The sequence below is a fragment of the Pagrus pagrus genome, assembly GCF_965226575.1.
Source record: "Pagrus pagrus genome assembly, chromosome: 19".
Classification (NCBI taxonomy): Eukaryota; Metazoa; Chordata; class Actinopteri; order Spariformes; family Sparidae; genus Pagrus; species Pagrus pagrus.
In genome coordinates this window covers 3,078,961-3,106,114 of record NC_140203.1, presented here as the reverse complement: position 1 = coordinate 3,106,114, position 27,154 = coordinate 3,078,961, and the positions used below count along the sequence as shown (strand labels likewise).

The window sequence follows — 27,154 nt, the reverse complement described above, 5'->3', positions numbered from 1 at the left end:
AAATATTTAACCTTCACACAGGTCTAATCATCACACCGCCGCAGGGCTAAAAACAACACTACAGGAGTTGCTGATAAGCCCGGCTCCCCCCCCTCGCTCCGGTCCCATGATAGAAAAAGGTCCGAACAATAAAAACGGCTTAGCAGATCGGAGGAATTTCAATACTCAGAGCGGCGGGAGAGGAGTCGAGATAAGAGGCGGGGTGAAAAATATGTCAGGAGAAAGGAGTCGCAGGGAGGAGGAGAGGAAAAATGGGGGAGACACAGGATGACAGGAAGGAGGGAGGATGGGAAAGGAGAAACAAGGAACGAGCTTTGGTTTATCTAATGAGAAAACAGAAGGAAGCTACAGAAGATAAGAGGAAATTATGATCTGAGGTCAACTCTGTGCAATGTTTATTGCTATTTAATGCGTCCCTAGCAAAACAATGGAAATGAAACTTAAAAACGACACCTCCTCTCTTGTTATAAATAGATCTATCTCTTTCAGCATCACACAAAATACCCTCCGACGTCCTCATGTACAGAGTATTTACAAGCATTATAACACAAACAGCAAATCAGGGAACTGAACACAGTGTTTCTGGGTGAAGTCACCCGATCGAAGCCGTGTCTCACAGCTGGAAGCCCGATTTTCACAGAACCACACCAGAACTTCAGGTGCCTAGAACTAAAATAAACAAAAACAATAAATACAATGTTTACAATAAATACAACGTTAATAAGTAGAACAGTTGTTTGCACATTTCCCAGTACACAAACTGGTAGTCACACAGCCAACCAGTGGCTTCACTGGAAAACCAGTATCAGACCAATTGCTACATGAGACCTAAATGAACCAGCAGGCAGGTCTAAGTCTTCTTCAAATAGAGGGTAAGGCTATGACGACTACTATATATTTTCATTTAACGAGCAGGCTCTTCCTCACCTGCTGAATAAAATCTGTTTCCACAGAGTGTTGATCTTCTCCAGGGCCGGATTCACCCAGCAGAGGGATCGCAGGGGGGAAATGAGCTACTGGGCCCCCATTAACTCCCCCATTACTCCCACTCTCTTCCTATCATGTGTGGTATCACCAGGAGGAGATCTGTTATTTTATTTTTACATAGGAGAATGAACCTGGTTTGTTCGATTCACCTGCGACTCAACAACCTCTCCGTCTCTGCACTCGAGAGGAGGTCGGCAGGTTAAAGGGGAATTTCGGTATTTTGGGGCAACTACACCTGCCAAAGCTACGTCAACATTAAGGAAAGGATTCCCAAGATGAACCTTTTTCTTTAGAGGTGTAATATGTGAGAATTTGCCACCTGTCAAATTCATTTTGGGCCAAATAAGTGGCAGCATATCACCAGAGAAACTGCTCATTTCTGCTAAATATGGCAGCCGTTAGCTCGTTAGCTCAGTTAACCGTACAGCTCCTGGACTGGGAGCTCAGAGCAGGTGTATGTGTTGGTGGATAGGGACTAGCTGGTTAGCATGCTAACTTCAAAAGATAACTCTCCAACACACAGCTGTGACATAACATCAACAATGTTATTTCTTCACATTTGTTACTAGTTAAAATTCTCATATTTTGCACCTTTAACCAGAAACAGCTGCTTTACCGTCTCCTCACAACCACCAGACACCATTTACAAAACCAGTAATTTTACCTTACCGACCATCATCAACACTAAAGTCGTCTTGGTTCGTCTTTTTCACTCTTCCAGCAAATCTCCAACTCTGCTGTCTGTACACATTATGGAGACTATTCCCACTGAATGACACCTTTTGTTAAATAATATCATTCTTGCCTCGTCTAGATGATTAAAAATCAGTTACAAAAATCAGCCACGACTATAAAAAATGAATTCCTGCTGACAGTTCCTCGAGACAAACTCCTCTCTCCAACTCCCACTCACGTTTCCAACCTTATCTTCCTGCAACAACTCACATCACGTGAGATTTCTTTTTGAATGAGACTTTTGTTTCTTATCATTTAACGAAACATTCTCCCTCTGTGGGAACTGTTTCCATCACGTTGTCAGACAGCAGAGTTGGTGATTGTTGGAGCAGTGGAAAGACGAAACAAGACGACTTTGGTGTCGATGATCTGTGTGGTAAAATTACTGTTTTTGTCAATGGAGTCTGGTGGTTAAGAGGAGAGCGATACAGCGGCTGTTTCTAGTTTAACAAAAAGGTGTATATCCTTTCCACTGTGTTGTCAGACTCTAAGAATAACAAGCTCAGCCTGTCAGTGACAAAAACAAACACTTTCTGCAAAGTGTGAATCATTTACACACTGAAACATGTAAATCTGGAGCTCAGGTTTGAAAAGGGGGATGCATTTCTGTCATGTTGCTAACAAGGTGTCCGGCCTCTCAAACCCTCCGGGGTTAAGCTGTGTGGTCATTTTGGTAAAGCACAAATAAATCTTGCAACATGCAACACGTAAGCACAAAACTGAAACAATGAAGGTCTTTTTTGACACTGGGATCCTCTTCAAGACCTCAAGGTAAGAAAATAAACCTTTGTACCGTCACAGTTGGGCGTTATTGGTGCATATGCCCAGTCATTTTTTTAAAAATAAATCAAACAACCACAAACCAGCCCACACTCAGTGAACCTGGGGCTTCAGGGGGTCCCAACTAATCCAGCTTTTGATCTTCTCACTTTGGAAAAAACAAAAAAAAATGCTTTGGAGTATTCAGTGTTCAGACTTCTGCTACGTAACTCACAAGTTTAAAGTGTTTTCAAATCAGTGCTAGCTTATACAACAGTTGTTCATCGTTATCTTTTTCAAATAAATCACTATATCATCCACAAAATAATTCATCTTTACAGTGTCACTGCATAAATAGGAGGAGAGAAAGAAAATAGGTAGATTACATGCTAGCAGCTTTAACGTCTGAGCTCAGCTGCTCACCCGCGGAGGGTGAAGGGTTGAGCTGCTACAGTCGTCTTCATGTTAATCTCTTTATCTCTGCGTCTTCAGTCCACTGGAACACGACCCAACGTCCTCCTTTCTGCTCCCAGCACAGTGTCATTTACACACACAATAAGATGTACTTCACATTGTTTTAAGTGCCATGTATATGAATTAATCCCTGGTTTGGATACGGACACACACACACACACACAAACAAACAGTATGTACATTTGTGAGGGAAGAAACGCCGCCCGGTCACAGGAAACATCATGAGGGGGGGAACGTCACCAAGCGTGGATCAGAGTGAAGACGTGCAGAGGAATGTTTGTCGTCCGGTAAATCTCGTCGAGTTATTGTGCTGCGAGTGTTTTCAGGATTAAAGCGTCAATCAAGTTTACTGCGAGCTCAAAGGTTAACACAACGTGTGAAACACAGGTCGAAGGAAAGGCTCAACATTTGGGGGGGAAACACGCTTTCTTGCTGAGAATCAGGTGAACAGATCAAATCTCATATCTATTTGTTAAATATGAAGCCACGGTCAGGATATGGCAGCTTAGCTTAGGCCGGGCTTTTCACATACTTCTCTTATTACAAGATCTTAAAATAATGGGGCATCACACGCTACATCAGGCTTAAATCAGCAACGATACTCCTTAGTAAGAAAATGGGAACCGCTCGCCTGGCGCAGAGGCCAAAAACCCTTCTTCCTCGTTATGTGACACCACTGCACAGGTTTTTAAATCGCTTTTCTCAGCTTGAGCAAAGTTTTTCAGATATAAAAATCCTCCATGGATCAAAAACTTGTAAGAGACAGAGTCATAATCGACCTTGTTTGCAGTTCGAGGTGTCAAACTGAGGACTGAGCAGCGCCGCAGCGTCCGGGCCTGAATAAAACATTCACGGTCCTAAAAGCACCGCTACAGTTTTCCTATGAACACATTATAATCTCTCCCTCAAACCTCAGTCTGTGGTGTGTACATTTCAACATACGTGTGGATAAGTGAGCTGCAGAGGTGCTGACAGGCAGACATGGGGAAGCTAGCTGTTCCCCTCTGTCTCCAGTCTTCATGCTGAGCTTGCTAACTTGAACATCGACCTGAACTTGGACGTTAGAGACTCGACTCGACCCAGACGATTCGGGACCTCTCGTCTGACTCTCAGCAAGAAAGCAGATGAACTCCATTTCCAGAAAAGTTGCATTCTTTGAAAACAACTGCTCCCAAATTCATACGCTCATTTTCATAGTATGCGGGGCCTCGTGGTGACCTCAGTGTTTTTACGGCCCTGCTCAGAACCAGAACAGTCCAGAGCCTCTGAGAGTCCAGCTTATATGTAGAAATGCCCTCATTAATTAAAACGCTGTGCTGTGAAACACTCTCAGCTGAACCACATGTTTCTCTGGGTTATTTGGTCTTTGTGTCACATGCGAGGAAACACAAGAACTTCTGACATCAGTCCACAGCGCTGCAACAACATCAGGTCCGGTTTGGTTCGGCTCGTCGTGTCTCCGACGGCGTGAAGCTTTGAGAAGGAGCCGCAGCTCCGTCACAGTGACAGTATCATACAGTGTCTGTGCAGATAGTTCGTGTCGTCTGCAGCTCGTCCTTCAGCTCAAACTGCTTCAAGAGCCAAAGACGGAAACAATAAATAAAATCTCTAAAATATAAAACAAGAAACTGAACGTCAAATATATAAATTAAGATAAAATAAATATTCTTATATCACTCTTGGAAATTAAATAATTTAAAACATATTGCCTTGGTCAAGAGGTCGGCCAGGAGGAGACCCACCTTCACATCACTAGTAACATTGACTTAAAGGGCCAAACCGGTGTTTTTGTTTCAGCCTCTTACTTACAAATCATGTGTACTTTATATTATCGCAGACTATTTCTGCACGAATTTTGTTTTTATTTCTACTTTGTCGGGCAGCCATTGGCTTCAACTCAGTTCTGTAGGGTAGATGTCGTTGTGTACGTCTAATATTACGACTTTGATTTAAAGCAACACAAGTGTCACACAACCCGAGCGTGTTTTAAAATGAATGGAAACCAATGGACGCCTTCAGTTTGGTGAAATATCTGAAAAACTACAGCATGTTTTCTATAAATAATCTAAATCTTACTGTTCACGATTCGTATTAAAAGGGTGAAAACACTCAAAATCACCGGCCGGCTGTTTAACTTCCACTCAGAACAGTGACTCTGGTCCGTTTGCTGGTAGTTGAATTGATTCACTGACAGCTCAGCACAGACGGGCAGGACACAGACTAATTCATTCATGACTACGCCTCGATAAAAGCCGCCTGAACTCGAGACAACACACTCGAAGGAAACTGGCCTTTTATAACAAGACCCGACTAAAAGCAGCCGCACTGAAATAAAACGTGGAAACGAAAGTTTCACTCTTTGGAAAAACTGAATAAAAACAGCTGAACTGATTTCTCCTCACAGTAAACCTGTGCAGCCGGGCGTCCAGCTCTGATCTGGATCTACAGGTGGGAATGTCGAGGTGTCTGTCAATGTCGTACCGGCGGTGATTTAAAGGGTCAGTTCACAGAAGTTACAAAATAAAAACAACCTTCGAATAGTTTCAGTTTTACGTGTTGAGGTTTTGAGATATCTGCCTCTGAAAATATACAGAGGAGGTCAATTTTGTTTTGCGTCGCTCAAAATATTTACAAATTAGATTTGAAAAAACGTTTGGCGGTTCCCATGACAACAGGAGACACGCTGTCAACCGCCACAGTGCGCTACGTACTGGAGTCCTTTTTTTGTTTCCCTTTTCCAACAGGCACATAGTGTTGGCTGTTTACTGCACCATTCACAACAAGTAGAAGCTAGCTAGCCTACCTTGCTAAACATTAGCACTCAAAGAGCCTAGCTAGCATTAGCCGTCTCTTTTTTAATGGAGAGAAGGTAGCTCAGCCTGGGGAGCAGTAGTCATCTCTCCTTCATGTCTATCCCCTTATAATCAGGTTTGACTACATCGAACAGTCTTTGGCGTCCATGTTTGTTTGGTTTTCAGGCACTTCCTCACTGTGAGAGCTGAGTCAGACATCAGATAACGTCAGATTATCAGAGCTTTCACAGTCGTAATTACAACTCGGAAGTTGACTTTTTTTGTTAACAAGCAGCGAAAAAGAAACGCCGCGTCCACGCAGACGTCCATGTCAACAATGTCCCAGTTATTCTGGACAATCCACAGATCTCACTGTTAACAGTTCTTGTACAGGTGATGTCCTTTGTATAAAGTACTTCCTCTGAAACTAGCTCACAGTGAAGTCTGTAAATGATCCAAAGAAACTGGAAAATTGTTTCCGTAAAGACGTTTCTGTTGAGTTAATATTTCACTGAGGCGGAGGCAGAAATCTCAAAACCAGGACGAACAAAACCGAACCACCTGCGAGGTCAGAGTCCTGCAGAGACTCTTTCTGTAACCCGGGTGAACTGAGCTCACCCACATAAACATCTCTCCTCCTCACTCGTGCTCCCTGTGCCCTCTTTAGTCTGTTCTTGGTCTTCTTCAGTGTTGGGAGGGGATCATGCAGGAAGGGATCAAAGAGGATCTCTGTTTACAAAATACACAAATGTGCTGATCCTCAGCTTCCCTCAGACGTCTACAGAAAAGTTCAGGGGACAACAAGCAAACAGGAACAAGAAGTAGTGCGAGTGTGTGTTACGTAGGTGAGTGCACAGGTAGTTTGGTTTCCCCGCAGGGACTGTAGTTAGATGGTGCTCTCAGTGTGTGCGTGACTGATGGTGTGAACGTGTGGGTGGGGGTGTGCCTGGGTGTGGCTGGGCCTGCGTGGGCCCGCACAGTTCTGCTGCTCACTGAGCAGAGTGGTGGTCTCTCCCGGCCCGTTCTCCGGCCCAGCAGAGGACGGGGACTGCTGGGACTTGGAGGAGAGGGAGGAGGTCTGAGTTGAGTGGGGGTTAAAGGTCGCTGTACTCAGGGAGGACGGAGACGTCTGGGAGAGGGAGGCGTGGTTGCTCGGAGGCGGAGTGGCTTGAGGCAGACACTGGCTCGGTCTGCGGCCGGAGGAGGAGGTGGTGGTCGGGGGCAGAGGGGCGCGAGTGTTTGACGGCTGGCGCCGTGCGGGAGGCGTGGCCAGCGGCAGTGGATTGCGGTTCCCCGGTGGCGTCACGGGGGGCAAAGAGGCCGACGTGTCCAGACGAGTGTGGCTGCCCTCCGGAGACTGCGGCGTGCTGTCCAGCTTGGACGCCAGGAGACCGTTCTGGTACTGAGAACGAGTGATCTGAGAAGAACAGGAACCATTAGACCGCCTGTAGCCATGACAATGGCTGTGTGAGCTAGCTTGCATTAATATTTTGTCCAGAAAGTTTAAAGCTAACAGGCTAATGTCAGGGTTAGCTTCGGCAAAAGACTAATATCGGTGTCCAACAGGCTCAGTTAGCCTCCCTAGTGTGCTTAGATCAGTTAGCTTCTCCAGCAAGCTAACATCAGTGTTAGCCTCTTCAAATGGCTACATCAGTGTTAGCTTCTCTAACAGGTTAACATCAGTGTTAGCTTCACTCAAAGGCAAACATTAAAGATAGCCTCTCCAGAAAGCTAGCATCCACATTGGCCTCTCCAGCAGGCTAAAATCAATGTTAGCGTCTCCAGAGAGAGCAGTACTTTTACCGCTGATACTTTGAGTATATTTTGCTGATTATACTTGGATATACTACAGGATTTCTACATGTAATGTGTATTTTTACAGTAATGTAACTGTGCTTATTGAAACTTTGAATAAGTCACCTTGACGAACTGCAGGTCTGTGAGAGCTCGCACACAGAAGTCGGGTATGTACTGGAAGGGGGTGCCGGGGATCTGAGTGATGCTGCCGCCCACCGAGCCGCTTTCAGGAGCGCGCTCAGTGCAGCTCAGAGACGCCGAGCGGTTGAGGTTGCCCCCGTGCGACGGAGAACGAAACTCTGGGATCGACAGAGAAAAGAGTGAGTGAGAGAGAGAGAGAGGCACAAACAAACAAACACACACACACACAGATAAACATTAACAAAAGCAGGAAACACACCGAGAAACATCAGGAGAAAATGAGCGAAAACATGAAAATATGAACTGAAGACGTCAGTGAGAGGCTTGAACACACATCACACAAATACACAACATATACAACACATCATGTATCGATGTTGATCAATGAGATGAGGTCGTGTTTGTTAGCAGTGCCACAAACATGCCATGCGATGAGGCAGAGTGCATCGTTTGAGCATTTCACTGGCTGAAACAGGACTGTCTGCGCTCTCATTGGCTGGTTTTTAGTGATGTCATGGAGGGTGACGTGAGGGCGGGAGAGGCGATCTCGACGTTTTGTGTGTTTGTTTTTTTTTAAAGGGTTGTGTTAGAGGAGAGAGAGCGTCGGTGATGATCAGAGGACTTCAGTTAGAGGAGATCAAGAGGGAGGTCACAGCTGTGCTTAAAGGAGCAGTTCAAACATTTTGGGGAAACTTTTTCTCTTTCTTTCTTTCTTCGAGGTTGAATGAGAAGATCAGCACCGCTCTCATTTTCATGTGTGGTAAATTTGGAGCTACAGCCAGAAGCTAATTAGCTTAGCTTAGCATAAAGACTAGAGGGTTGGAAGCTCATCTAAACTTTACCAATCAGCATCCTGTATCTTCTGATGTTCTTTGTTTTTACATAGATTATATAAACAAGGCAAGGTTAGCCGCTTTCATGCTAAGCTAGGCTAAGCTAACTGGCTAACTTCATATTTACAGGACAGACATGTGTGGTGTCAATCTTCTCATCTGACTCTCGGGAAGAAGGAAAGAAAGAAAGAAAGTCTCCTCCTCCTTACACCACAGGTCAGTGGTCAGTGGTCACAGTCAGATTTGCCTCCTCCTCGTGTTGATACGTGACAGGAGTTACGATTAACATCTGACCACAGATCAGTGGTTAAAGGGGAGGAGGTGGTGACGGGGTTAGAAAATAGAGGGGGGGGGGGGCCACGCCGAGAGCCCCATCCAGCAAGTTGTATCCAGATTCTGACAGGAGAAGACGCTGCGATCCGACGGGTCACATGACAGCAGAACTCTCTCTCTGATTCTGGTTCCACCCTTTAAACCCGACGCTGACCTGAGCTGCAGCTACTGATCGTTTAGGTCATTTATAGATTCTTCTCTCGTCTTCTGAGAACTTTGTTTTCCACTTTCGAGGTGACGTCTTCAAATTTAAAATAATTTTTCAGTGCTACAGAGAAAAGCAGCAAATTTCCAAATTCATGAAGCTGGAACAAGCAAATATTTGGCCTTTTGTGCTGTTTTTCTGACAGCAGAAACATTTTATAATTAATTTTGCTGGTTAAAATAAATAATTATGTGCACTTAAGATGAATTATTGCAGAGATGCTTTAATTTGAGACAATTTGCAACATGTTTTGCTTCTTTCACTGACGTAGAGTTTGACAGAAAGCCTCACGGTGACTCAAAAGTCCTAGCGTTTGCTCCAAAAGCATAAAAAAACAGAAGCAAACTAAACTTTAGAAATGCACAAAGCCTGTACTTGTTGCCAACAGTGCGTATTTACTCCGGGCCTGGACTTGCTGGATCAGGGCTCTGAAGATGATGGGAAAGAAAAAAAAAAGAGGAAATGGTGAGATCGGCTCAAAGAGGAACCCTCCTCCCTCCCTCCTCCCTCCCTCCTCTGGCCCATGCGAGTGTTTACCTGGGAAACGAGAGAACAGAGAAAACCTCTTAAGAGAGAGGCGTCGTGGAGGGGGGGACGCCACTGACGGGGAGAGAGGAGGGGTGACGGCTGAGAGAGAGGAGGGGGGAGGAGGGGCAGAGAGAGAGAGGTGAGCTGGTTCACTTGTTTTTTCATTTCAGCCGATCGGAAACACGTCGCCGACTCTGCAGTTTATTCTCTTTAGATGCAGACGTTTTTTTACGTTTAGACACAAGATGATTTCTGTGACTGACGTCTTCAACAAACCGATCTGCAGAACGAGCCTCCGGACCGGGCCGCTGTCAGAACCTCGTTAACAAAACAAAAGAAATTCTCTCGTTTCAGTGTTTTCAAAAGAAGATCCACAAACCAGAAACTAGAGCAGCGTGAAAAGAAAAGAAGAACGGATCATGTTGTAACATGAAGTTTATTATAACAAGATAATTTTGCATTATTACATCATTCTAACGTTTGACATTTTAATCACTTTTCTTGCTTTAATTCACTAATTTATCTTGTCGTGTCTCAAAACAATTAATTTTAAAACAAGATTATAGAACGAGCTGAGAAACGTTAACGACGATCAGTTCGTATTTCATTATTTTTCTGCTGCTTCCATAAATAACAACGAAAACATGTGACACTTTAAATTTTGTCACGTGTTAAATCATTTAAATGGACCGGCTCGTTATGATCCAGTTTCTCTAAACGTGGCCGGAGATTAAACATTCATAAAAATCTTCTGGGGGATTAAAAATGAAACTTTCTGCTAGAAAATTCTGACTTTTTTCACTGCTAAAAGCTGGAGTTCAAAGACGAGTCTGACTCTGGATTATTAACGGAGATATCAATATTTATAAGATTACAATATTTAAAAGGTCAAATTCTTCTACTAATATTCAGTTTTTATTCTAAACACAAAACATAAACAAACATCTTTGTTAAAGCTCGCTGAAAAGGTCACAAAACCTTTTTTTTTGTATTTCTCATCGGCTGATAAAAACACTCTTTAAATGAAAAGCCTAATAATTATACATCTGCTTTAATATAAAATGGGTTTTGCTTTAAATCCTAATAATCACACGAGAGCGCTGCTTTGCTTCACTTCAGTGAATCGTTGCCGACTCGTTCATCTTTTCTTCGTCGTTCTAGCAGCCGGTTAAAAACTGTAAACGTCACATTCAGCTCAGTTTAAAATCTAAATGTGTGCGTTCAGGATGAGAAATGATCCGGTGTGTGACATTTGATGCTGCACATGCACACACACTGAGCTGCATAATGTGCACATGGAGTACAGACAGCAGTTTATCAGGGACGCAAACAGCTGACAGGAAGGAAACAGGACAGCAGAAGAAGAAGAAGAAGAAGAGGCAGAGACAGTGAACAGCAGTCATGTTGCTGCCGAACCAGCAGGAGTCACCAGAGTGTCTCCGCTGGGTCCAACCAGCACTGATGTGGTCTACAGGAGCACACTGACACCAGCCAGCTGCACCGTGGCCTCTCAGGTACGATTACATCATTCAACACCTGCCTCGTTTTACACCTGCAGAGTGAAGCCGATGCTTCGACTCCATCGATCTTCTTTCTACTGGAGGAAACCGTCGACCTCGCTGAGAGAGAGAGACCTCTGACCGAATGTTTCTCATGTTTAATAAACTGAAGTTAATAACAAGTATTTGTCGCTGTTAAGAGGTAAAAGCTGAAACAAACAACAACATAAACTCTCCTAATGAAATATGAGGATGAAAACACCTCGATGCATCAGGTCGACCTCTCTTTAGTCTCTGAGTCGATCTGTCAGCTGTCGGCTCAGACGACAGGAGACAAACTCTGCCTGAACTCAGACTACAGTAAGTGTTTCCCTATTTGGACTAAGCCTCTTGACTTCTCCGCTGCTTCTCTTCAAACACTAACAGCTTTATGAGCAACACACTGACGCAGCACTCTGTGAAAACAGAGAGGACGTCTCAGCTCAGTCTTCTGAATCTTTAAAGGGCGACTCCACTGATTTTTTGGTGAATAAAGTAGTATGAAGTGTCCAGAGGAAGCTGCATGTAATCTGATAATCTGCGGCTGCGTTGCATTGTGGGTAATGTAGGCAGCAGGTTTTTCTATTGGATCAGAAAGTAACAAAACCTGCCAACTAAATACAACTGGGTCTGCCTCCTCACAGCACTCACATCAGGGTTTCTAGGTCAGTTTGAATTCATAAGTGTCGTCCACACCAAGAACGATCTCTATAACAGTATTACAGTCTGTAATTAGCAACGCCAACTGTGTGTGTGTGTGTGTGTGTGTGTGTGTGTGTGTGTGTGTGTGTGTGTGTGTGTGTGTGTGTGTGTGTGTGTGTGTGTGTGTCGGCAGCTTAGGGAAATGGATATTGAGACCCTGTCAGCGCCAAAGACAGTTTGGCAGTGTGTAAAAATCATGTGTTTTATGTGTAATTTGAAACATCTTCCTCAAACAAAAATATGTCCTAAGACTATTCAGAATATCTCTACAGGCATGAGAAGAAGAGTTTCTCGACATAATGAGACACTGAGATGAAGTTTCTGGTCACAGCCACGCAGCCGACCTCGACATCAGAGAGGAGGCTCAGTGAATTAAAGTGATTCCTGCTCGTCTTAAACAGACTGATACAGTCAGTGTGCCTCCTGCAGAAAACAGGACAGAGTGTGTTTACTGAACATCTGAAAGACTGTTATTGTATCCGTGTGTGTGTGTGTGTGTGTGTGTGTACAGTAGAGTACAGTAGAGTGTGTGTGTCGTCTCACCCAGCGATGGCGAGCTGAGAGCCATGACTCCGTAGTAAGAGAACGGGCCGGTCTCAAACTTCATGTTTTCGTTTCCGGCTTCCACCTCCACTCGGCCCTGAACACACACACACACACACACACACACACACACACACACACACACACACACACACACACACACACACACACACACACACACACACACACACACACACACACACACACACACACACACACACACACACACACACACACACACACACACGACATTTTGTGTAATAAGCCCATTTATCTCACAGTGTATATTACACTTGTGTGTGTGTGTGTGTGTGTGAGTCGGTCAGGAAGCTCTGTTGTGCAAATTCCAGCAGTCGTCTCCTGTGGCAGGTAACAGAAACACTTTGACGCCCTATAAATATTACATCTTGCCACAGGTGCTCTGCTGCAGTGTCTCTTTACCTCACACACACACACACACACACACACACACACACACACACACACACACACACACACACACACACACACACACACAGACACACACACGTATATGTGTTTCAGCGGGGGAACAGGAGCAGCTGTGCTCAGGTGTCCTGCTGAGTGTCTGAAGTCACTTTATCCACACCTCAGGTGTCGACAACAAAGCCTCCGCGTTCAAACACACGCTTCCAAACACGACTCAACACAAGAGCCACGATGCACAAACATTAACACACACACTGGGCTGGACACTTAAAATGAATGATAGAGACTGTGTGACAGACGTGTGTGTGTGTGCAGACTGACGGCTCAGTTGTGTTGATGCTACATCAATAGTTTACATACACGGACGTGTTTGTGCTTCACGCCGTGGACAGCGTGTACGCATGCATGTGGTCAGGAGACGAGTTTTACTTCACGCGGACCCTCGCTGCAAAACTATGAGTCAAGCTCGAGAGTGGACGATCATCATTTATCAATAATTATCTTACAAACAGGAATGTTTCGGCAAAAAATGGAGAAAACAAAAAACAAGCTAACACTAGTAGCCTCTGAAGTGCAGCTGTGTCTGAAGCTTTGCACCTCTCATGTGTAAGATGTGGCCAACATTCAAAAAAATGAACTAGACTAAACATGACTTTCAAACCAATCACTGGTTGTGCAGGTGTTGAGGGAAGTCCTGGTATTTAAATGGATAAATACCAGCAAAAGAAAAGGTAACAGCTGCTAGCTTGTGTTTGTGCTGTGAGCGAACAGGTTAGCGTCAGATAGCTAACATGTTCAGCGTGTAGGCTAACAGCTTGGAGGTTGTTGTTGTTTCATGTGGTGATGTGGATTATGACATTATGACAAATGACTTCAAGACATGACAAAAGGAATGAAACGTGGATTCACGATGCTAAACAAGACTTGTAATCTTGCTACTTTCAGGAGTTAATGTCTTCAGACGACTGAGGAGAACGAATTGTATAAAAAGAAAAATATTGTTGTTTTAAGCTCATTAATCCAAATGTCTCATATCAAAGTCAGGCTGTGACGTTAGTCGTGTTTAGTCGGCACTAAAAAATAATTTAATACACAATAGCTACTTTTTAAGGAAACGTGGCGATGTGGAAACATTTATAGAAATTCGTGTGACATTTTCTTGAGTTACGGCCAAAAACATGATCTGTGAGGGTGTAGTGACCTTGACCTTTGACCTTTGATCACCAAGTTTTAATCAGATTATTCTTCAGTCCAAGTGTCTCTGCTCACGTTAAAACACAGAGGATGTATCCTGGAGAAGCAGCGAGTCACGTAACATATAAAATTATAATGAGGGGATTCAAATCAGGAATAAAGAACGAGACTAGAAGTTGTGTTGACGTGTCGGCGATCACACGTGAACATGAACATCATCTGTGTGTGAAGCAGGAGCAGCTTCCTCCCTCTCTGCTCGGCTCGGCCCGGCTCGGCGCTGCTCGTCTCTTCCTGGTGCAGAGGAGGGATTTACTGACAGACAGCTCGTCCTCCTCTCCGCTGCCTTCATCCCTCAGCTCCGCTCTGCTGTTTACTCCTCTCTCCATCTGCTCCTCCGCTGCTGCTCTGCTGCTGCCTTTACAACGCCGTCTCCTCTCAGCCGCTTTTCTTCTCCTCCATCCTCCTTAACCCCTTCAATCCCCTCGCTCCCCCCTCGCCTGCCTCCTCCTTATGTAAGAGGATCTGTTGGTGAAGGTCGTGCACGCTGACGAGCCCCTCTGACACAACAGCAACTACTCACGACCCCGCACGGGTACATTTATATTATAACGTCTGTTTTATTTTGTTAAAACCTTTCAGGGACGTTTTATTTTGAAGGTTTTCTGCAGTGGACACAAAGCTGTTTGATATAAAACACTGTCCCAACGGTTATTAAGATACAGCATGTAATGAGAGCTCAGTTAATTAGTGGATTAACTCATTAGTCGACAGAAAATGTATTCACACATATCTTCATAACGCGACACATGTCTCTTGTGTTTTTGCTTTTTCTTTATGTTTTAATGTCTTAAATGCTATGTATCTGTAAAGCCTTGTATCTGAATGGTTAAATATAAAGAAACTTGTCTTGTCTAATTGATTATTTGATCATTTAAGTCATTGTTTTTAGCACAAATGACAAATATTACCAAATTTCAGCTCCTGTAACGTGAAGATTTCATGTTTTTCTTTGTCTGTTGTGAGAATAAATCAAAAGTTTAATGTATTTTTTATGTAACCAGCACTTTTCCACTGTTTCCTGGCAATAAAACGCCTAAAAGTTGCTTGTATAAAATGTGTCAAATTTGTTTTAACATGATCTAAAAAATAATTCTCAGAAGTTCACGTGAATATTCTTGTTAAGACTTTTTGAAAGCTGCTTGTTAATTCTTTAAGTTAATATTAATGTTCTGGATTAGCACCAAAATCACTCAATCAGCTGTTTGATTGATAGAAAATGAATTGATAATCAGTAAATTAAGTCACAAGTCAACATTTGCTGCTTTTCATTATTGTAAATTGAATATTTGGGTTTTTCGTTGCTAGACAGACAAAACAAGATATCAGAAGATGACATCACCTTTGAATTTTTTACATGAAATCAATAAAAATAGATTAAAACTGTCGGATTAATCAATAATTGAAATAATCATAGCTGCAGCCCTTTTTGTTAACAATTAAAATTAAAAATAAAAATAGTTGAAAAATGAAAAACGGAGAATAATTGCTCCACCTGCGTCTGCACACCATTAATACTGTGAAGTGTCTGATTTAATCAGTATTGTTACAATTCACCACCGGTTTCTACCTGATAATGTAACTTTGTGTTTTGGCCGTCGACTATGACGAAGAATAAAATCGTCACGGTTGTTTTTTTAGTTAAAACAAAACAAAACAACTTAATAACTTAAGTCAGGCGAGTCTTAAAAGGTCGACCTGACGTGTGCTAATACTCCTCCAGACTGACGCGGTGACCCGGGATAAACTGTACCAACCCTAATCTTTAACCAGCCACTGAAAGGTTTCATCAACAGGAAGTGAAATGTTTTCACCGTCATCGTTACTGCTGCTCTCAGTCTTTAGGACGCTACATTATTAAAGGGTAAATCCACCAATTTCCCACATTAAAGTGTGTTTACAGGTCTTGGTCACTGCTGCACATGTGAAAGAAGTAGTCTAAAGCCTTTTGTGGCTCCAGATGAAGCTGCATGTAATCTGATAAATGACTTCCAGTGATGTCACTGAGTGGCTGAGTTGCATTGTGGGTAACATAGGCACCGGGCTTTTCAAAACAAATGATCCAAATCGATACAGCAGAACCAGAGATGTCACCTTTTCTATCCCACATATTCTTCTCACTTTTCAAAAGCCTGGCGCCTACATTACCCACAATGCAACTTCGCCACTGAGTGACATCACTGGAGGTCATTTATCAGATTACATGCAGCTTCCTCTGGAGCCACAAAAGTTAAATTCATACTCAAAACAACGGGGCAGCATATCACCGGAATAACTGCCATCTGCTGCTAACTGTAGCTGCCGTTAGCTAGTTAGCTCAGTTAGCCGTGCAGCTAGCGGTCTGTTGTTTTTGGAGGATGTATAATTCATCGTTTGTGATGGCTGCATCTAAAGAGAGATCAACACCAGGAGATCAGATCGTGTGTGTGTGTGTGTGTGTGTGTGTGTGTGTGTGTGTGTGTGTGTGTGTGTGCGTGCGTGGTGTACCTGCAGGATGAGTATAAAGTAGTCGACAGGTTTGCCCCGCTGGTACAGGAAGTGCTGCGGCGAGCGTTTGTCACTTTCGTTGAACTTGAGCTCCTGGATGACGTCGGGGTGTCTGAGGACCCTCAGCAGGACTTTCTCTGTGATCTGGAACGGGCTGAACAGGCTCACCTCTGGGTTGAGGACACGGCGACACCGGAAAACATGTCAGCTATTTAACTGACCCTTACACAAACGTTACACCACATAACCAGATATATAACCATTTAAATCAACACCAAGAGACTAATTGGACCAAAGCTTGACCTCGAGGTCAGCACGCATCAGTCCCACAGTGACCGGTGCTAATCCACTGGAGGCTGCAGAGAAACAGTCTGCTGAATGACAGTGGAACAAATCTGTGCTGGCTCGCGGTGAGATTAGCCTCACCTGTAGCCAGGAAACGATGAGCCGCCAGCATGAGCTGAGGAGAGATCTTCACTTTGCTGTCGGCGTCGTGCTTGAAGGCCGAGAAGTCCGGCTTGTTTTTGTTCGGGTCGACCTTTTTCCTGTTTCTGTTGTCGGCTGCAGAGGAACGACAAGACGGAGAGATCAGCAGTGCAGTGAGTGAGTTAGCAGAACAAAAGGAGCTTTAAGTAGGTTCACATTCGCAAGACAAACCAAAATCACTATGAAGGCGACCTGTTCCTCTCCAACTGTGGAGAGTTTCAATCACAAACTTTCACCCTTCACGGTGACAACAAGACTAAAACTGCACCCCGCCAAGAAGTAGTCCTGCACAAACCTCCCACACTTTGGATTAAACATGAATGTACAGATTAAACACATGAGATATAACACGTTTTTCATTTTGGAGCTGTTGTTAGACAGATTTTGCTAGCTTTGGACAGAACCAGGCTAGTTGTTTCCCTCTGTTTTCAGTCTTTATGCTAAGCTAAGCTAACCAGCTGCTGGCTCAAACTTCGTATTTAGCTTCCAGACATCTAACTCTAAAATGAGGAGCTGTTCCTTTAGGATTGTCCTGACATCATACCTTGTTATAGTAAATTTATTTACACTCTCAGATAACATTTAGCAGCTTTTGTTGTTGGTGGCGGAGTCCGCCATTCACCATACAGCAAGCAGAATAAAGTAATAACAATAGCTGTGCAGAGGGGCAGATTGTCTGTAGCCAATGAGAGGGAAAGGACCAATCCTGAAAAAAAGATCTTAAATAAAATTGGTGAATGTGTGAAAGTTTTCCCCACTTAAAGCAACACTATGTAGAAATTGGCATCTTGTGTGGTTTGGCGCCCCCCACAGCTTCAGATCTCAGACGTAATGTAGGCGCTGACTACAAACACACGTATGTAACGCTGTGATCCGCCCCCCTAACACAACTCGTCCTATTATAAGACACCGCACCAGTAATACTATTAAAAAAACAGGTCAAAAAGTTACATAATGTTGCTTTAAGGAGAAATAAGAAGCTTTATTTGCATGAGGTCAAACGCGCTGAGCACATCAGTGTGTGTCGATGACGTTTGTTTCTGTGCCGCGGCCGGCAGCCCGAAACACGCTGACTCACTGTAGAGGTCGGACTCGTCCAGGATCTCCGACTTAATGATCTCCTCGATGACGTCCTCTAGCGTGACCAACCCCAGCACCTCGTAGAAAGGATCTCCCTCCCCCTCGTTGTTCACCTTCTGGACGATGGCCAGGTGGGATTTACCTGGAGAGGAGAGAGATCAGCTGAAGGTTACAACCGGCCGCGGGTGTGAATCATCACTTTATGAGCGTCTTTACTCTCCCGGCATCGCCACAAACTGTTAACACATCAACTGTCGGGGAAAGTAGGGCAGCGTCGAGCACAGGGGAGGAAGAGAAGTTTAGGTTTTTGATGTGAAGCGTTTCACTGTAGCTGCGCCTCCTAAACTTCAGCGGCCGGCCTTCAAACACACTCAGCCCGCCGCTACATCAAAACACCCTTTCTTGTTTTTTTCCTGTTTGGACGGCAGCGATGCTGCGGCGCCGCTCGATCCGTCGGTGGATTTATCCCGACTGCTGGGAGGACAGATTGATGCCTTAATATAGCCCAGACTGGACTTAGAGCTTTGGAGAGAAAAGAGCTGGAAGAAGTGCCAAAAATGAGATAAAGAGGAGAGTCTGGAGGGAGGAGAGGACCGAGAAGAAAGATAGGAAGAAAGAGGAACAGCAGATTAATCCTCTCCTGGCTCTGTTCTCCTGAGCTCTCCTCATTAAAAAAAAAAAAAAACCTATAAGACTGTTGTGCTTATGCTCAGGCTTAGTGTGCATGTTGTACACCGACTGCAGCGCAGTGACGTTCGTGACCGCTGATGGCAGCTAATGACGGCTGAGCGAAGGCACATTATCTGGTGAGCAGGAGAGAGGCGGCCGGGACAGAAACCTGTCACAGTTAGTCGCCGTCAAGACACCAGCGGCGTCTATTTCTGTCCTCTGCAGTGATGCTGCTGTGTCTGCATGTGTGTGCGCGTCCCAAAATAACATTAATGTCAAGAAAAAGCTCCTCTGAAAGTCTGAAGTTGGGCTGAAAGTTTAGCGATTATGCACGTCTCAGTTCTGAGGCTGATGAATCCGTGTTAACACTTTCGGACCACGCAAAAGAAAATAAGAGCTGCAACGATCAAATAATCAATTAGTTGTTAACGTTTGAATTAATCGCCAAATACGTTGATAATCGATTAATCGGTTCAAGTAATTTTTAAGATAAAAGTAAAAAATTATCTGATTCCAGCTTCTGAAATGTGAATATATTCTGGTTTCTTTCCTCCTCTGTGACAGTAAACTGATTTTTTGGGGGGTTGTGGACAGAATAAGACATTTGAGGACGACATCTTGGGAATTTTTTCACCATGTTTTGGCCAAATTTTTGTCAAATTTAGTGCTGAAACAAATCAAACTTACAGAAACATGAAAAAAAAATGTGTCTGCGGGGTTTTTCACACTGCTTATCTTTAGCCCGATGCTAACAGCTGACCCTGGGATAACTCGGCAGCTTTCACACACAGATTGATAACAGAGTGTTCATGCTGCACCTCGACGCGCCCTGAGGTAAAGCTGAACATTCAAGTGTTACTCCTCTACCTGGTGTTAGGTTGATTCACCAGTGGTTAGCCCACGCTGGAGTGTGTCCGTGTGGACGCTTTCTTAGCCCGGGGCTAACGGCGCCCTTAGCTTGGGGCTACATGCCAGTGTGAAAAGCACTTAAACGTCAAGCTAAAGCTAGCTGCTGGGACGTTGTCAGCTAACGATACAATTCGATGAACTCCTCAGATATCTGTACTGAAACAATATATTCTTTAATGAAGATTAACGCAATATGTCTGTAGTTTCTGTTGTTCAAAAATAGCATTTAAACATTTAAAAATAATGCAAATAATAACAGCTTGTAGCAGAGCCTCACTGACACACGTCATGTTGCGCCCTCCATATGTTCAGGTAAGGACGGTAAGAAAGGATCTTTGTTGTTGTTTCTTCAACATTTTTTGTATTTTTAAAGCAGGTTTTGAATGAACACCGTTTCCCATAAGCCCGCTGACTACCACGGATTAAACGTGGAGGGGTTACGATGAGGTCAGACGTGTGTGTGATAACAGCGGGACAGGGAGGATTTTAGACGGCACCGATCACAGACACACAAACAGAAACATGACTTTTAGGATTAACTGCGCTGGTAACTTTTCATGGGAGATGTAGTTTTATTGTACGCTCACAAAATAAGTGTTTGATTTGAAACTGCAGCAGTGGAAGACAGTACGAAGCAGAAGTCAGTGCTGATCTGCGTTATGAGTCATCGTCCACGCCAACATCAGCCCTGCATGTGAGCGGCCACTGTCACAACCAAACAGAGCCGGGCCTGTTGGGCCTGACGAGTCCGGTCAGTGGTGTAGCCGACAGCCACTGACATGATGACTCATGTATCATCATCATCATCACATCATCGGCTGGTCTGAGAGCAGAACGCACTGACCTGATGTCAACCGTGTTTCCTCCAAACCCTCCACAGAGAAAGGTCAGAGGTGACGGTCAGTCAGCCTGCAGCAGGTTCACAGTTTGCTTAAAGGCACGTCAGCAGCTGACACACAGGCTTCAACCTTCAAGTTCATTTCTTTTTCTGACATTTTTTAAGGCAAAATCCCCCAAATTCAACTATCTAGCTTACAAACTGTGAAGCTCTGATACTTTCAGAGAACGTATCGTCTGTATCATCGATCATTATAAAGGTCTGTTTGGATACAAGAGCTGTAAACTATTTTTTTATTATTTATTTTATTTGTGACGAATTAATAACATATCTGCTATAAATAGCCACAGCTGTTTGTGATGTTTATGCAGCTTGACGGCTGAAATTACGCCCCGAGTCTGGAGACGACAGTTGAAGTATTGATATGCAAACGAGCGATTCAAGGCGACGACGTCCATCTACGACTGGATTTATAACACAGACGCATGTATATGCTGAGTTAATGTAAATACTGCATGTGTATTTTCTGTCTATGTGTGTTCCCAGAGTCTCAACATGTGGTTGTGTGTAACATGCTCTGTTTACTGTTTGTCTATGGAGGACTGACACTGCCAAAATCAAAAATAAATAAATAAATGTGTCAATAAATCAATTAATATGCCATGAAATGCCCCAAAAATAAATGTTAAATGGTAATAAATTATAGTATTAAATATAATAAATAGTAATAAATTACATTTCTTCATGCATTTATGTATGAAGGACTAAAACTGCACCTAGAGAAATCACTTAATAAGTTCATATGTCATTAAATTTACTAAAAATAATATTTTAAAAAATAATAAATGTAGGAATTAATCATTTTGTAAAATGTGACCCAAATTGTCAGTTCTGTTTTTATTTGCTTCCATATTTATTTACCTTTCTAGTAACTGACCTATTCATTTACTTTCCTGTTTAATTTCCAATTTAATTTATTGATTTTATGCATAATAAAGCACAAACGCAGACAGACATGTACAGTATATAAATAAGTATGTTTTTGGTAATAAATAGCTTCAAAATGCAAATGGAAAAATGTGTTATATAGATTAACATGTAAATAAATAATAATAAATTAATTAATAGATACAATGAAAAAATTAATTAGGGAAGGTAGATAAAAAGGGAAATTAACACATTTTTAATACTATATTTATATCATTTTTAGTGTTTTTAACAGCATATTTATTTGTTGAACCATTTATTTATTTCTCTGTTTATTTTTGGTTTTGGCAGTTTCAGTCCTCCATACCTGACTAAAAGAAAAGGTAAAGAAAAGGTCTCGAGATCTTCAAACAGCATCATTATCACCATAATAAGCTCTGATCACTGCAGGTATGATCCAGGCTTTGTGGATATCAGCGCTGAGATTTCCAACACTAATCCCGTGCGCCTGAATGTGCAGGTTTTCATCCCATCTGACGTTTTTTACACAGCAGCTGATTCACAGATTAGTTTCTGAAGACGATCGTCAGTGAAATCCAGAAGTGTTGATGGAGGATGAAAGGCCGTCAGATTATCTGAAGCACTGATGTGTCCAATAAATAAAATGCAACATAACTGAGAGCAGTGATTCTCAAAGTGGAGACACAAAGTGGGCCACGTAAACTTTAATGTTCATGGAGAGAATCAACCAACCGGCACCTCTGAGCTCACTTATCAACACATTATATCTCGTTTGTTCAATTTAAACAGTGTAACAAAAATAATTTGCTTTTTACACATCAAAAATAAAAATTAGCGAGCTTTAGAGGTGCTGGTAGGTGGATTTTGTAACCTCTGAACAACTATTCCTCTTGTTTCCAGTCTTCATGCTAAGCTAAGCTAAGCTAAGCTAAGCTAACCGGCTGTAGCTTCATGTGTAACAAACAGACGTGAGTTGAATCCGTCTTCTCATCCGACTCTTGTTCCTGTCAGCTTGAGATTTTGTAATGGGGCCTGGTGACTAAATGATAACTTAAAGGTGCACTACGTAACTTTTTCAGCCCGTCCTCGTCAGAAAAACGACCACAGAGGTCGACCGTGAAAGCAGCTTGTACGTTTGTCGTGTGTGTCGATAAATAGTCTTATTGTTTTACTGCAGGACTGAACTCAAAGTACTTCCTGCTCTGCTCTGATGCTAACAAACACAGACGTAAACACACTGTGTGGCTTCAAAGTTCATCTGAAGCTCACGTTAGCATCGCGAGCCGTCTCTTTTTTGTTTACAGACCTGTAAGTTTATCATGTAGGATCTTTTTACTGATTTTACTCTGTCACAAGTAAAAGTCCTGCATTCAAAAATCTGGCTTAAACAGGGAACAGACAACTTTTCCCTCCCGGCTTTTTACCAAGTCAGTGGTACTTGTACTTCCTCCTCCTCTACATTTGCAGTAGTTCTGTATCAGAGTGGACCAGCGCCTCCACACGTGCACCGACATGTGAGCGTCATCAGCACCGCAGCTGAAACGCGCTCAGTCTGGATGTTCGTGCATCGCATGTGTTTCTGCAGCTCTGTGTGTTTAAATGTAGGCTGCGATGTTCCAGCCGTCAATAGTTCTGATCGATACGGGCCGAGCTGCTGGCGGGTGGAGGAGGGGGGAGGGTCTGTGGAGTAGAGCTGCAACTGACCGTTACTTTCATATTTGATTCATCTTCATGATTAAATGGATTAATCGTTGAGCCCAAACTAGAACTTGAAGGTGGACCGCGGGCCGAAAGCAAACACCTGCCGTGTTGTGCTGTTTCCTGCACTTTGTGTGTAACTGGCCTCTCTGGGCTTCCGTAGTCAAATGATCCAGAGTCGCCTCTTCTGACTCACGTCTGCAAAGATGTAACGGAGGCAGGATGTTTTACAGTCTAACAATAAACTTACTGTCTAAAATAATATCAGTGCACTGAAACTGTAAACTTCAAGGATCTTTTCCTGCGTCAAGTTCTGTAAAAAGAAAAGGAAGGTTTTAATTTTTGCACGTTTCAGACAACGATCACGATTTACCTGTGATGGACCGATATCGATTAAACCGGCCATCTGATAAACATCAGTCTAGTTTCATTATAAATTCTGCTTAAAGCTGCAACTGACAGCTATTTATATTACTGATTTATCTCCCAGTAATTCATTGAAACAGTGGAAAGTGCCCGTTACGATCTCTTTAGTCCATGATGTCTTCAGATGTCTGGTTCTGTCCGACCAACAGAACCACCAACAATATTTAATTTACTGAAAGAAAAGAAATGTAAACTGTTAAATATCCTGCTTTCATTATAGGGATCACTGTGTGAGATGTGTGATTACCGGCTGATGCATCGAGATCAGAGGTTTGTACTAAAAAATAAAAGTCTGCATATCAAAGAAAATTGGAAACACTGTTACCGATAATCTGCGATCGGCCAATAACGGCTGTTTTTATTGACTAACGGTCAAAATCTACTAAATTTCCCAACCAACGGTCCAAAGATTTGTCATTTATCGTCATAACTGACAGAGAAAGGCCACAAATCGTCACATTTTTGAGGCTGGAACCAGAAAATGATCAATAAAATGATTTATGGATCAAAATATAATCGACTAACTGATTAATCGAGGACTCACTGCAGCTCTAGTGTGGATGCAGTGATGATGAAGAGCAGCTGATCCTCTGAGGAACCTGCTGATGTATGATGAACACACACACACACACACACACACGCACACGCACGCTGCTGACACACCTTTCTTGAACTCCTCCAGCATGGCGTCCAGCTTGGTGTCGTGGAACACGAAGTGGACCGGGTGGTTGTAGAACTTGGTGATGGTCTTCAGGGTGGTGCAGTCGTCCGGGTCCACGAAGGCCAGGTCCTTCACGTACAGGATGTCCACGATGTTGGACCTCTCGTCGTCGTACACCGGGATCCTCGTGTAGCCGCTCTCCATGATCTCGGACATGGTGTTGAAGTCCAGCACGGCGTCCGCCTGGATCATGAAGCAGTTCCCCAGCGGGGTCATCACGTCCTCCACGGTCTTGGTCCGGAGCTCCAGGGCGCCCTGGATCATGTTGAGCTCCTCCTTCACCAGGTCGTTGTAGGGCTCCGTCACCTTGAGCATCCCCACCAGCTTCTCCCGGTTGTACACGGTGCCGATCTCCTGGCCCAGCAGGACGTCCAGCAGCTTGCTGACGGGGAAGGACAGCGGGAAGGTGAGGAGCATGAACAGCTTGGTCACCATGATGGTGTTGGCTCCCACCGCCAGCCCGTGGCGGGAGCACAGCGCCTGCGGGACGATCTCGCCGAAGATCACGATCCCGATGGTGGAGGCCACCACGGCGCCCAGACCCGAGCCGATCAGGTCGTCCAGGAGGATGGTGAGGGTGGTGTTCACCAGCACGTTGCCCAGGAGCAGGGAGCAGAGGAGGTAGTTCCCCTTGCTGCGGATGGGCTCGATCTTCCGCGCGTATTTCTTCTCCTTGTCGGTGCCGCAGCTCTGCACGATGCGCAGCTCCATGGGGTCCAGCGCCATCAGCCCCAGGTTCAAGCCGCTGAACATCCCGGACAGCACCAGCAGGCAGGAGATGAGGATGGCCTGCAGCCACATGGGCAGCAGGGACTTCTTCTCCTCCAGCACCAGCAGCCTGCCGTCCGTGTCCCCCAGCTGCACCCACCCGGCGGCCGCCTCGCCCGGCGTGCACAGGGCGTACTCCTTCTGCGGCTCGCTCTTGCGGAGCGGCTTGATATTGAGGGTGACCACCCCGGACGTGCCTCGGTTGCTGACGTTCATGAAGGTCCCGATGCTGATGTCCTTCGTGAAATCAACACAAGTCCTGTCCGGCGCCTCCATCATGCCGCTGCCTCCTCTCGCCGCCGCCGCCGCCGCCGCCTCCTCCTCCTCCTCCGCTTCGTCGCCGCCGTCCGTCAGCTCCGTGAAGCGGATCTGCGTCCAGGCGCCCGAGTGGAGCTGCACCCCGTAAAACCGGAGCTGCACGGTGCTCTCCTCAGTCACCTGGATGACACCGTCGTCATTGGTGCTGGCCGGCTTGTCGCTCCTCTCCAGCCGCATGCCGAGCACCTGGCCGCCGCCGCCGCCCCGGCCGGGCCCCGCCGCCGCCGCTGCCGCCGCCGTCTCGGTGCGGCCCCCGACGGCGCCCCAGAGGAAGATGATGACAGTGAGAATGTAACCCTGCTGCCCGCTCCATTCTGTCGCCATGTTTGTTTCACTGCTCGGCGACCTGGGCGCTGACGTCATTTACTCATGTCCGAGCCGGCTCCGCCCCCCCGCCGCGCCATCACACACACACCCCCGTTATCACCGCCTACCGGACGGCGACAGGTAGAGCTCACACACACACACACACACACACACACTGTACATGTGTTTGGATGCTCGCACTGCTGCAGCAGGTTGAGGTAAACATCCCCAGATCACCCCACCTCCCTCCCTCCGCGGCCATGTTATTGTCTCGAGGCCCGGGGCAATGCGGCACACCGCGGATGATGCCGCCGCTGCTGCCGCTGCTGCTGCCGCCGCTGCCGCTGCTGCGGCCAGCGGTTCTCATCCAATTGTATCCGGAGCCAGCTGCTGTTATGTAAAGGCACATGGCATCTGTGCACCCCCATCACCTCCCCCACTCTTCTTCTCTCCTCTTCCTCCTCCTCCTGCTCCTCCTCCTCATCCTGCACCATCCCGCATCCCTCTGGCACCAGGCCCGGCTCGGCCCGGCCCGGCCCGGCTCAGCATTTTCTCCAGAGAAGTCCCTGAACCTGGGGCCTGATCTGTTACTGTAATAATGATAAATATAATAATAATATAATAATTACGAATTAATATCCCAAAATATGACTTTATATAGAATAATTATGACTTTTGATCTCTTAATTATGACTTTCTTTCTCATAATAATAATAATAATAATAATAATAATAATAATAATATAAACTGCATGTAAAGGAACCTGTTACTTTGAATTAAATGACCTCTGTGTCAGATGGCTCTGTGCTCTTCTTCTTTGGTATTTCACCATGAAAATCAACCTGATAATATTCATATTATAATCAGCTGTTTATGAACCACCTTTATTCATCATTAGCCCCTCATGTTCAGGGATGATCAGCTGTTATGTAACAATGCAGCCAGTGACACTTTCCTCTGTCCTCGCCTACACTGACACCTAGTGGTCAAACCAGATGAGGAGATTCAGGCGTGTAAAGGTGAGAAGAAATGAAGTGTTGGAATAAAATGTTTACTTTTGAGATTTACATTTAAATCTGCACTTTAAAGTACTTTTATAGATAATCCAGTGGACTGCAGGGTGTCCAGGCACACCTTCTCTACAGGTAGGTCGTCTGTCTGCAGGTCCAGGAGGGTAAAACATGAGGCCGCGGGTCGTGTGCTGACAGGGTGGGAGTCACAGAGAGATTATTTGGAGAGAGCGATGCATTGTTGAACCAGGGCGATGCTGTCTGCAGGGTTAGCCTTTAAAAAAAATCCGTCATCGCCACCCCACTCTGTTTGGGCCCCCCGCTTTACGGCTCTGGCCCACATTGGTTTCAGGTCGCAGGTGAGTGTAGCTCGGTTCGGGTCATCGTGTCCACTGTAGTGCAGCTGCTGTCGTCTTCACCTCGTC

At 44.7% G+C, this 27,154-nt stretch overlaps 1 protein-coding gene across 1 annotated transcript; it reads right to left on the bottom strand.

Moving 5' to 3' along the window:
* Nucleotides 1-373: 373 nt before the first annotated feature.
* LOC311274776 (metal transporter CNNM4) lies at nt 374-26,320 on the bottom strand. The gene is given in 10 exon segments (XM_084382729.1): nt 374-7,164; nt 7,668-7,843; nt 9,594-9,683; nt 12,368-12,464; nt 16,553-16,722; nt 16,979-17,113; nt 18,117-18,260; nt 24,270-25,386; nt 25,388-25,429; nt 25,432-26,320. Coding segments are annotated over 10 exon segments (2,847 nt in total). The 5' UTR covers nt 25,777-26,320; the 3' UTR covers nt 374-6,633.
* Between the last annotated feature and the right edge of the window lie 834 nt (nt 26,321-27,154).